The sequence below is a fragment of the Physella acuta genome, unplaced genomic scaffold (genome assembly GCF_028476545.2).
Source record: "Physella acuta isolate Inbredline_101_S28 unplaced genomic scaffold, ASM2847654v3 ptg000805l, whole genome shotgun sequence".
NCBI lineage: Eukaryota > Metazoa > Mollusca > Gastropoda > Physidae > Physella > Physella acuta.
Window position 1 is genome coordinate 1,124,418 of NW_026732323.1, and position 12,787 is coordinate 1,137,204.

Genomic DNA, 12,787 nt, shown 5'->3' on the forward strand with positions numbered 1-12,787 from the left:
ACATAAATAATACATGCCTTTGTATACCACTGTAAATACTATTCAAATTGTTTTTTGTGTTTTAAATCTTTGCATTTAAAAGTATATTACTTATTTTGTTCAGATTTATTTTTTTTCAAAGTAATTGTTTGCATATTGAAGAAACCATTTTACTTTTGAATTATAGTTGATATCATGTGATAATTACATGTTAACAAAATATATTTCTTTCCTTATAATTTGAAATGTTAGACTGTATAAGTTTCAGAGAAACCACCGGAGCAGAACCAAGTCTAAGAAAGATGGGAATTAACTGTGCTTTACAAATTATATTATAGTTATACACTGGAACTTATTTTAATTTAGATCAGCAATGTTTTTAATTTATTTCATACCATCATATTTGAATACTTTAAAAAAAAACCCTGTCATTTCAATTTATATTTTTCTAATGGAAAATATAGTATCAGTAATTTTAAATTTTCAGCATTTTGCTTTGTGCACCATGGACTAACCTATAGCCTACACAAAAGCTGCAAAGCCACCATTCAGAAGGGGTCTTAAATTTGTTTTTTGAAATAACATGCAAAGACAATTTTCATGAAACAATTTTAATGCAACTAAGGTTACAAATCAACATACATCAATATAATAAGTTGTAAATAGAAAACTTGCAACAACAATATTACAACATTGTAATAGTGTTAGTAAAAATAGTACAATTATTTTTTTTTTTAATTTTACAACATTGCAATAGAGTTAGTACAAAATGATACACTTTTTTCCAATTTTATAAAATTCCATTCAAATAATTCAGAAAGTTTTTGAACAGAAGTCATAACCATGAACTTGAATACAGAATAAACTAACTTGATTTTCTGGTACATGTTTTTGGTAGCAAAATGGCAGCTGCCACAAAGGGACATCCTGGCAGTTTAGGCACAACAATAACACTATATACAGTAACACCAGCAGTAAAATGATATGACAGAGGCATCACACGACCTCAACATACTCGTGAGATTTCTTTAGGAATTCTTCTGAGAAATTTTCATGATCACCTGTAATTTAAAAAAAAAAAGGAGTTTAGAATATGTGTACCATTAAATTAAAATACTTTTTGAGATAAATAATAAATAAATTATAATTTTTTTGTAGATTTTAAAAAAATTATTTATTGTTATTTATTGTTTTAGTAGAAGAAAAATTTTGTTCTCTGTAATTTTAAGTGAGTAGCTAGGGATAAAGTTAAAGTTAACCCCTTATGATAATGTGAATTGTGATTAAAAATGAAAACAGTGATGTGGGTAGAGGCCATTTGTTGAGTTACAATTGTGTAAGCTACAACAGTGTAGACCCAAACTAGGAAAACTTACAGATTTAACCTCTGTATAAGCTTCAACACCATATTCTCCAAGTTCTCTCCCTTGGCCAGACATTTTGTACCCACCAAAAGGAAGAGCAGTATCAAACACATTGTGGCAGTTAATCCTAAAAAATAAAAATAAAAGATAACTCAAAATTTTTTAAATATAAAATCAAAAGAAAACAGGTGTAAAAAAAATTGCTTTCTGTGAAGTTTTTTTAAGTTACAGAATTTAAAATTAATTTTTGTAAAAAATTGCTTGTTTAGATTAATTGAAGCACTGTTTAGAGAACAAAGATGATTGCGTCAGTCCAGGTAGTCTTGTGAGAGGAAGAACATAAAGAACTGTGTGTACTCACCAGACAGTTCCAGCCCTGAGACTGTTGGACAAGAAGATGGCGCGGTCAAGGTCTTGAGTGTACACTGAAGCAGCCAGACCATAGATGGTGTTGTGAGCTCGCTCTAGCAGCTCCTGGTCATTTTTAAACTTAAATATCTGCATCACCGGCCCAAAGATCTGTTCAATGGTGATATTTGAAACATTAGAAAGTATAAAATTTAGGATAAAGTTCTTGTCATTATTAACATTAATTCTTCATGACCAGGACCATTTTCCTAAGCCACCAGAATTTTCAATGGGGAAAATACACATTGGTTGATACTTTTTGTTTTAAAGTTATAATTTTTCTAGCAATATCATGGTTAGGATTGGAATAAGAAAAAGTACTTTTAATTAGTGGGACGGAGTGGTTTAGTGGTAGAGAGCTGGACTGCTAGCCTGTAATTCTCGAGTTCGAATCCGGGTTTAAGCCAGTACACCGTCCCTGAGTCCACCCAACTTAGATGGGTACCTAACTCACGTTCGGGAAAGAAAAGGCGGCTGGGCATAGTGCTGACAACACTAGCTCTTCATATGCCGAGGTCACAGAAACAAGTGAACTCTACTTCACTTGCCATATAGACAGTCAGGTTTGAAAGGGAACTTTTTTTTTTACTTTTAATTAATTATTCAGTGGGGCAATGCACCTTTTTTTTAATAAAATATAAAAAAAAAACCAATAGGAAAACTACAAAAAATAAAAACAACTAAAAAGGTAGCTCTAGCAATATCAAGAAGAAAGATATATAATTGAAAACTTACAATTCTGTAAAACAATAGATTAAATAGAGAAAATATAAGACACTGGGAGTGTCATTAGTCTTACTAGAGTTAAGGGATGACAGATATACATATTAATTTTAAAGGTTATAGCTGATGTAGGTTAATTAAATGCATTTAGTAAAGTTCATCTACTAAAAGAAAGAGAAATAAACAAGCCAGAGGACTTACTTCCTCCCTGGCAATCCTCATGTTGTCTTGTACGTCAGCAAAGATAGTTGGAGCGACAAAATATCCTTTGTCACCAACTCGGCTTCCACCAACAGTCATTGTTGCCCCTTCCTTCTTGCCACTGTTGATCAGGTCAAGAATTTTACCCATCTGGTCCCCATCAACCTGGATGAAGAACAAGTTTGGAAAACTTTTAACAAAAATATTCGTGAGAGTATGATTATGAGAGAATTTATCTATAATAGGAACTATAAGGATAGATTATGAGAAAATGTTAACCTTTTTTTTTAAAAAACAAATCTTATAACTACTTTAAAATCTTTAGTTAAAATAGTGCTTTGTTCTAGTGATTTATTGCTTGCGGTTACATGGTTGCAAATAAGTAACTTTTTCTAATGAAAAAAGATGTTAAAAATATGTTTTGAATTGTAAAAAAAGACAGTAAAAAATATTTTTTATATCGTGTTGTATAATATGCACTCTATACTTCAGAGGGGAAAGTTTTCTATTGTAAATCAGCCTTTTAGTTGGAGGATATCATGGAACATGTTCTCACCTGAGGTCCTTGGTCCACGTTTGTGAAAGGGTTACCAACAGTTCGCTTCTTTGCCTTTTCTGTAGCCAGCTCAACAAAGTCTTTGTAAATTTTATCTTCAACAAAAACTCTTGAGCCAGCGGTGCAGCACTGGCCCTGGTTGAAGAAGAGGCCGACATGTGTGCTGTCTATGGCTTGAGCCACTGGAAGAGACAGTACACAACATTAGCAACTTGTTCTATGTTGTAATAAGACAAGGAACTTGTTCTATGTTGTAACAAGACAAGGAACTTGTTCTAAATATTGTTCTTGTAATAAGACATTTTTAAAATAATTTTTTTTCCCAAAAACTTAAAGTACTTCTATACCCATTATCAAAATCCTCGTATATTTTATTATCATATATAGTAAAATGTAAAAATGGGCAAGTGAAGTTGAATTCCTGTTCATGTGACTTCAGCGCATGAAGGCATAGTGTGGTAAGCACTATGGCCAGATGCCTTTACTTTCATTATCATAAATATTATGTTTGAACAAGACTCACTGTTGCTGTCTGAGTAAACAATCTGAGGACTTTTGCCTCCAAGCTCAAGGGTAACTCGTTTAAGATTTGAGCGGGCAGCCATTTGTGGAATCAGCTGACCAATCTAAAATAAAATTAATTTTTTAACGAGTTAAGTTAAGCTATTTAAAACTCCCATGAATACAAGTTTATTATGCAATGTTTAGCCTGCTTATGATACATAGAAAATACTAAAAAGTTTAATGTGATCATTTAATGCTACCTAATTGGCCAAGATTTTTTGTGTCTGGTTTAACATTATAATACAACAAGTTTGAATACAATACTTAAAAAAATATATATTTCAACAATGACCAGACTCACCTCAGTAGATCCAGTGAAAGCTATTTTATCAACATCCATGTGTTCAGCAATGGCAGCGCCAGCAGTGGGACCAAAGCCTGGGACTATGTTGATGACACCAGGTGGGAACCCTGCCTGTAACAGACATGACATCAGCTTCACATGTTGCACTGTCAACCATGAATGTTAGTTAAAAATTTCTCTTTTGTACTAAACAAATTTCTAGTTTTTTTTTTCCAACTTCAATTTACTTAAATTATGACCACCCCTATTGGTTTCAACCAAAGGCTTAAAGTGCAGAAGGTTCTTCAGTTTTTTAAACTCAGCATATGAAGGGATACTGCAATAAGTGAAATGCCCACCCATTTTAACTTTTTACAAGCTTTTATTTAACTCACTTCCTCTGTCATCAGTCGTCAGTCTAGACGGAAACGCAGGAGTGAAAATTCGGACAGTTCTACTTGACCGACACGATTCACAGTTGGCACGTGGGTCAAGACATGAAGACAATGCAATCTGAATCTAAATTTGACTTAATTGGATGCCTAATTAATTTTTTATGAATTAATTAAAATTTGGACCGAATTAGTAGGCATGTCTAGCCAACCACACCACACGCGTCATCACCTTCAATAGCTGCGCCATCACGTAATGGCTGCGTTCAAAAACCATTGCGCGCCTACTGAACGTGATGTTCAGTAGGCGCGCAATGGTTTTTAGTCATGTAACTCTATTGTAAATAAAACATGTAAAGTACTGAAAAAAAATTCATAAAAAACGTTTTAATAACAAGCTTTTATGTAATGATGCACTAAAAAGTAGAAAATAAATTATAGACTACTATTTAAATAACTATAAAGAAAAGCGTGGGTGTCTTCCTTAACATTAGTAAAGGTATCCAATAGATACTAAAGTGACCCACGCTTTTCTTTATAGTTATTTAAATAGTAGTCTATAATTTATTTTCTACTTTTTAGTGCATCATTACATAAAAGCTTGTTATTAAAACGTTTTTTATGAATTTTTTAAGAGCCCAAGCTCAGTCCTCTACCTACTATAGCTCAGGTGGATACTAATATTTCAAATAAAAAATAGAGTTTTAGAAATAACATAATATCTTCTCATTAAATGTATTTGTCTGTTCGGTAACTTAAAAAACTAGGCTCCCATGAATGGTAAGAAAATGAACTCAAACCTCAACAGCCAACTGGGCAATGTAGAGTGCTGTAAGTGGGGTCTGCTCTGCTGGCTTCATCACAACTGTGTTTCCCATAGCAAGAGCTGGGCCCAGTTTCCAGGCTTGCATCAGGAGGGGGAAGTTCCACTGAAATTAGAAACACGAAATCTATTATGATATTAAAATACCATACAACATAGAAAACTATATGCAGTGTAAATAAAGAAATAAAGTTTTTTTTATCTTAAAAATGCCTTACAACATAGAAAACTAGTTTAAATATAAAGTATTTTGATCTTAAAATAGCTTACAACATAGAGAAACTATAAGCAGTATAAATATCGAGTGTTTTGATCTTAAAATAGCTTACAACATAGAGAAACTATAAGCAGTATAAATATCGAGTGTTTTGATCTTAAAATAGCTTACAACATAGAGAAACTATAAGCACTATAAATATCAGATATAACTTACAGGAATGATCTGTCCGCACACACCCACAGGTTCATGACGCACATAGGAGAAGTAGTTCCCATCTGTAGTTTTAAATAATTCATGAACAAACGACCCACTAGTTGCTTTATATTCAGGTAATAATTAGCATTAATTTGTTGAGAGAACAATTAACCAAATAAAATACAAAACCAAATTAATTTAACATCCAATTAGCACAAACTATACTTTAATGATGGATTACTGAAGACTGCAGAGATAAAAAGAATAACAGATAATCCTCGTGTACTTACCCATTGGGACAACTTTACCTCCACGCTTGTTGACCCACCCAGCATGGTATCTAAAAACATAAATTAAAAACCACATTCTAATTTTGTTGAGCTTTTGAATTTCAAGGAACTAAAGTATGGATAAGTAAGAAACTAAAAACTATATTCAAAGTACTTTGTAAAAAATAATTTAGCTATACACAAATCTATCATAGTTAAAAAATTAAAATGTAATTTACATCAAACAGTTAAGGAAAATAAACATGGATACTATTAAGATAGTATAGATTCTTTGCAACTATTTAAAAGTAGTGCCTAATTAGGTCTACATTAAGAGTTGAGTAGTACCTGTAACATTTTATTGTCAGGTCAAGATCAACAGCAAATGAAGCACTGAATGGTTTACCATTATCAAGGGTTTCTAGAGACTGAGAAGTAGTGCAAGTAAAACAATGGTCAATTGATAAATTATAAACAACAACAGAACAAAATTTTACAATACTTGGATCAGGAACATTAATTTCATGAAACATAGTTGATTTTCATAAACCATTGTTTTATGGATTTTAAAATACGCTAAACTTTTAAATTAATACCAAAATAAACGTGCAAAATAAAACATATCTGAAACATCTGATAACTGTTTTAAAGATATAACAAAAACTAAAAAGCAAGTGGTCATCCATTTACGGCACTGAATCATCCCTCCGCATACATTTAAAAAGAATATTTAAAAAAATAAATTTGACATATTGTAGCGTGATAAATGGATGGATCACAAAGGTAGTTTTTGAGGGTAGAGAAAAGTAAAGCTCCATAATACTAACAGCAATGTAGTTCCTGTCTCGTTCAATCAGATCTGCAAGTCTCAGCAAAAGATTTTGTCTCTCTGTGGCATCCATTGTTCGCCATGGAGACCCCAGCCTGAAGGCCTCTTTAGCAGCTTTAACAGCCTTGTCAACATCGGCCTGCAAGAGAAATTAACACTTTAATGCAGACTACAGCTAAATATAGCACATAAAAATAGAAACAAGCACTCAAAATTAAGATGAGATTTTTCATCTTTCATTTCCTTTTACAAATACTACAAATTTGTTGTAACAAATTACATATTTTCCACAAATAGTATAGGAACCTGAATATCTGTTATGACATAAAGTTCTGTTTTGAACCTAACAGATCACTGGGCAGGTGACATAAAGTTAACCTGTTTTTGTGACCTCTTTGAAGGGATAGTGTGGTCAGCAGTATGACAACTCCCTTTACTTTCACTGAGGTACCTATCAGAGTAGGGTGGAATCAGGGACATGCTAAGACACTAGCCAGAAAGCCAAACTCGAGACTTTCGTGTAAGCAGACAAATTCATTTCGATGAGCTAGCCCTTTAAAATTTTGTTCCATATAAGTTAATTTATAATGCATAAACTACATAAAAAAACATCTTATCCATATTTTTCTCTCACTTGTACCTTTATCACTAACTGAAAGAGACCACTGTTTTTCAAGCGGGATATTAGGATGCCAACTATTAGCCAGCATATTTAACACCCTCAAATCTTCAAGTAAAAAATGAATAAAAACATTCCTCCAAAATACTGCGAAGGTTTACCTTATCACCTTCAGCCACCTCACAGATCACCTCCTCTGTCGTTGGGTTGATGGTGGCAAAGGTCTTTCCACTCACAGCATTCACAAACTCATTGTTGATGAAAATCTAAACAATTTGAGGTACAAATTTAATAATTTACATAGATCCTATAGAAAATTAAAGTCTAACTTAATTTGAACTAATATTTCATAAAAACCAAATTTGAAATTGTATGTAAATAAGATATTTTGTTTACATTTTTATAATTTGATATGCTTTTTAATTATGTACTAGTATGCTTGATTACATTAGTTAATAATACAATATGACAAATGGGTTCATAGCCTATGGGCCTAGAAATAGTATAGTAAAAATGTATAGGGTTGTAGCCTAACAAATGAGATAATATCAACAATTATATTAGCATACATGTAACATGTAGGTACAGCTTATTAGTCATATCTATCAATCGGTATCATTGATTAGTAGACTACTAATTTACCTTAGCACACTTGATTTCTGGTTTTGTTATAGGTTTTGGTGCAGCAGACATGGATCTTGCATGGATGGAGCTTGATGCCCCTAGAGCAGACGCAACAGCTCTAGACCTCAACAACTGCAGCATTGTTGACATTTTGTGGCAGTTTTTCTGGAAAATAAAATATTTATGTTAAACAATGATAACACATTAATTAAACAGCAAGTATTTTAAAGCCAAATGCAGCAGTGAGGTTACAGAAACATTTCTGATAGTTTCTCATTTTCCCCTAAGACTCAATTGTAAAAATCAACAAATAAAGGCAGAATCGGTATCATTTAAATTTATTCATGTTCCAAAGTTCTAAAAGTTAAGAAGATTAATCGGAGGCCTTTTTTTTTTACAAGGTTCTAGATTCTAGATCTAATCTAGTTCTAGTCATAGACTGATGGTATACTTATTACAAATCTATCACACAATCTATTTCATAACATTTAGGATGCTAGAGTCTAGTTCTGGTTAGGTTCTGGTTAGTTTCGTTTCTTCCTGTCTGTACACTACTGTACAAGTCTAGATCTGGCTACTAAAAAAAAACTAAATATGTTGTTGTTAAGCCTTGGCCTATTATTATTAACTATAAATTATTAGATATCTAATTATTTATTATAAATTATAATTAGATCTAGAATCTAGTTCAGATTAGTAGGACTAGTACTAGATCTAGATTTAGAACTAGGTTAGATCTAGTAGTAGGCCTATTAAAAACTTAAAGTATTAGGCCTATTATTTTCACTTTTGGACTTTCCTAGATCTAGAGTTTCTAGATCTAGATCTAGAATTTTACCTCAATATCGCTTATTGCAGTGCACGGGCTCAGAAACCGAACCTCATCAGATCAATTAGCTAGGATAACTAACTTCTAATTTCCTAGATTTAGCCACTACTAGATTCTAGATCTAGTCTAGACTAGATCTAGGACCAAGGCAGGCTACCTAAAAAACAAAAACAGGATCTACCGAATGCCGATCTAGCCGGGATCTAGCAATCTTGAATCATGGATCTAGAACAGGGGTCTCCAAACTACGGCCCGCGGGCCAGATGCGGCCAGCGAGGTCATTTTATCCGGCCCGCGACGATCTTTTTGTCCACTGAATAAATGTTTGTTGGAGGTGGCTGAGGAGCAAAACTATTTGAAAATGTAGCTTTGGGTGCAAATACAATTACTCACCATGTTGCAGACATTGGTGAAAATATAGTGACTCTAATAGTGAAAAATGAAAGCAAGTTTTGCCATTTTTCAATTGCAATGGATGACTCGCTGGGCAGCTGTTCCATCTCTCAACTTCTTGTGTTCATTAGAGGTGTGGATAAAGACATGAACATAACACCAGAGCTGGCTTCCCTACATAAATGTATGACACTGTTACCGAAGAGGATATCTAACCATAGATAGTTCAGAGACAAACACAAAATCGCAAGATTTACCATATTTCACATCGGTAAGATTGTTAATTTTGCAAGAAAATTCTGAGCAGAGTATTTAAGAAAAGAAATAGGGCACTTCCTGATAGAAAAGGCAAGTCACAGCCATTATTTCTTTATTGTCTGATGAATAGTGGGTATAGAAATTAGTCTCTGCTGCAGACATAACTAGTCATTTAAATTTTCTGAACCTAAAATGACAAGATAGTGAAATCTAGTTTCTGATCTATACACCCACCTAAAGGCCTTTAGATACAAACTTGTCATGTTTTTGGAAAAAGTACAGGCTAATAACTTGACACACTTTCAGCAGTGCAAGGTCTTTACGGCTGAAGCAACCACTGAGTTCCCCACGTCATTTACATACGAGATCATTTAAGACCTCCAGCTGCAGTTTCAGTAGCGGTTTTCTGACTTGGATTCAAAGGCAGAAGAAGTGAGACTGTTTCAAAGCCCATTTGAAGCAAATGTGGCCACTTGCAAAGATGAACTGCAGCTGGAGGTCATTGAATTGCAAGAAAATGACTTCCTTATTAGAGACATGTTCAAAGAAGGGCGGATGGGTTTTCATAAGTTTTTGCACAAGGAAGACTTTCTTAATATAAAAAACTTTTGCATCAGAGTACCTTTCAAATTTTCGTACAACATACGTGTGTGAACAAGCATTTTCAAGAATGAAACAGGTGAAGAACAATTTGAGAGTAAACCTGGACCTCGGGTTGGGGGGGGGGGGGTGGATACTTGAAATCTGTATAGTCTATTTCTGTATAAATTATATTTCGTTGGGGGAGGGGCGCCACGACCCTGAAAGGATGCCTAAAAGAAACTCTGGCCCCCGAACTGATATTGATATGTGATAGTTAATGCGGCCCTCGGGCTGAAAAGTTTGGAGACCCCTGATCTAGAATCTAGATGAAACTAGAATCTAGATCTAAAAAGTACAACCAGATCTACGATTATTTTTTTAATTTTTATATATCATCACCTACTGCTTCTCCCTAAACGATAAAACATACGTACCTTCGAAATATAATTATAATAGATCTAGGCTAGTCGCGTTAGAGTGTTTTAACTGCTCTAGAAATCTACTTCTTGCAGACCTCCAACGCCAACAACAAGCTAATGGTGCTTGCTACAGTAAATAGTTTCTTGCACAAGGTTCAGAGGTCAAGTGGTGACCCCGGCAAAGTTGTGTCACGCTCTATAAAAGACCGACAGATAAACATTTTGGTTACGGTGTCTGCTTAGAAATCGTGTTCATGTTATTAAATATTGATATATTTACCTAACTAAAATGAACGTGCTAATATAATTAATATATAACACTAAAAATGACATTTTACTCTCTGCTATCCATTTTATATTTCCTACTAGCCGTCCCGGCCAGGCCCTGCTCTGGCTTCTGTGAAAAACCTTTCTGTTAAAGACCATTACCTGTGTGTTTAGTAATCATCATAAACCCGGCATTGCCCACCCAAACCACAACCAACCAAAACCAAAACAACAAAACGCAAACATAACGCTAACACAATTACAAATACAAACGAAAACAAAAACTTAACAACAAACACAACCACACCCACAAACACCAATACAAACACAAAGAAAAAACAAACAAAAAAGCAAACGAAAACAAAAACCTAACAACAAACCCAACCACAAACACCAATACCAACAAAAAAAAAATCAACGAAAAAAGCAAACGAAAACAAACCAAATCCAAACGCAAAACCAACCAAAAACACAAATACAAACCCAAACAAAAAAAACACAAACAAAAACGAAAAAAGAAAGAACGAAAACGAACCAAATTAAAACGCAACCACTAACGCAAACCCACCTAAACACAAAGAAAACACTAACGCGAACATAAACGCCCGGGGCGGAATCACCTGTTTTAGCTTAATGAACGACTATAGTACCCCAACTTATTCACAGTCTTTTGCACTCACTTAAACGAACGCGCCTGTTTCAATTTAATAAACAATTTTAATACTCCAAGCTTATCCGTAAAATACCTACAACATTTGCACTTGATCAATCCCCGCTAATTATGTAATTATTTTTTTTCCCAACACCAAAACAAAGTAATTAAAAAGTAAATTATTTTCACGGAATGCAATGGTTTTATAAAGGGAAGTAATTGTGTTTTTCCTAATTTATCAAAGGGAAGTAAGTGCTATAGGACTAAATAAAGACATAATTAGAATTTTTGTAAAAGATGATATTTTTTTTAAAACTTGTGTTTAATGAACATGCCGACAATTATTACTATAATTTGAAAAATGAAAATTATTTCCCAACACTTTCAATAGTAATTTTTTAGCTCATAAATTTAGACAAATGCGCACGATAATTTTCTAACTTTTAAATTCGTACAATTCCAACGACATACAAATGCATTACATACAGAACTGAGCTTTATATATTAGATTTAACATAAAAATGATTTGAGCACTACAAAAATGATGGAATTTTATTTACATGGGACACTAGTAAAAACTATGTTAATAGCATCATTTTAAAACGATAAGACTATAAGACAGAGGCGTAGCGAGGGGGGGGGGGGGAGGGTGCGGATCGCACCGGGTGACACCAATTAGGGGGTGACACCAAGGCAAAACAAAGCAACATATATACAGAAAAATGATAATTTCACTTAATTAAATGATTAATTAGAGTAGATTAAAAAGTCTTTTAAGAGTAAAGTGGACAATCCTGACAAGGATGGAGGGGTGGGGGGGTGACACCATGACGTAAACGTGCAAATTATAAAGAAAACATGCAACCTGCAGCTGAATTTATAACCGTATATAAATACAAATCGTTAGTATCATCTGAGCAGTTTAAAATTAAAGCAATCACCGTGGGGAAGACGGGGACGGGGGGTTTGGTTGAGAATCATAATAACATCCAGAAGAAAAAAATGTTTAATACATATACACATACTTACAGGTTTGTATGGAATATATATATATATATATATATATATATATATATATATATATATATATATATATATATATATATATATATCATATCTGTGTGTGTGTATATATCGATATATATTTTTTTTACGGTGGGGGGCGGGGGGTTAGGTGCCGCACCGGGTGACATTCGACCTCGCTACGTCACTGGTTGTAATTGACACAATGGATCACAAAAAAACACAAGCAAATGACAGTTTTTGAAACATACTTTAATGTAAGAATTTTAAAAGAACCAAAGTTAACAAAATGTTAACAAAATAAATATTATCTTT

General features: G+C 33.5%; 1 protein-coding gene across 1 annotated transcript; it reads right to left on the reverse strand.

Annotated features, from left to right (window-relative positions):
• Nucleotides 1-574: 574 nt before the first annotated feature.
• LOC131951249 (aldehyde dehydrogenase, mitochondrial) lies at nt 575-10,705 on the reverse strand. The gene is made up of 15 exons (XM_059313604.1): nt 10,546-10,705; nt 8,068-8,214; nt 7,587-7,691; nt 6,805-6,945; nt 6,326-6,405; nt 5,999-6,048; nt 5,727-5,788; nt 5,271-5,399; nt 4,097-4,210; nt 3,755-3,857; nt 3,232-3,413; nt 2,676-2,840; nt 1,705-1,862; nt 1,356-1,470; nt 575-1,040 (listed from the first exon to the last, which is right to left on the reverse strand). Exons 2-15 carry the CDS (start codon nt 8,197-8,199, stop codon nt 1,008-1,010), a joined length of 1,569 nt encoding a protein of 522 aa, XP_059169587.1. The 5' UTR covers nt 8,200-8,214; nt 10,546-10,705; the 3' UTR covers nt 575-1,007.
• Between the last annotated feature and the right edge of the window lie 2,082 nt (nt 10,706-12,787).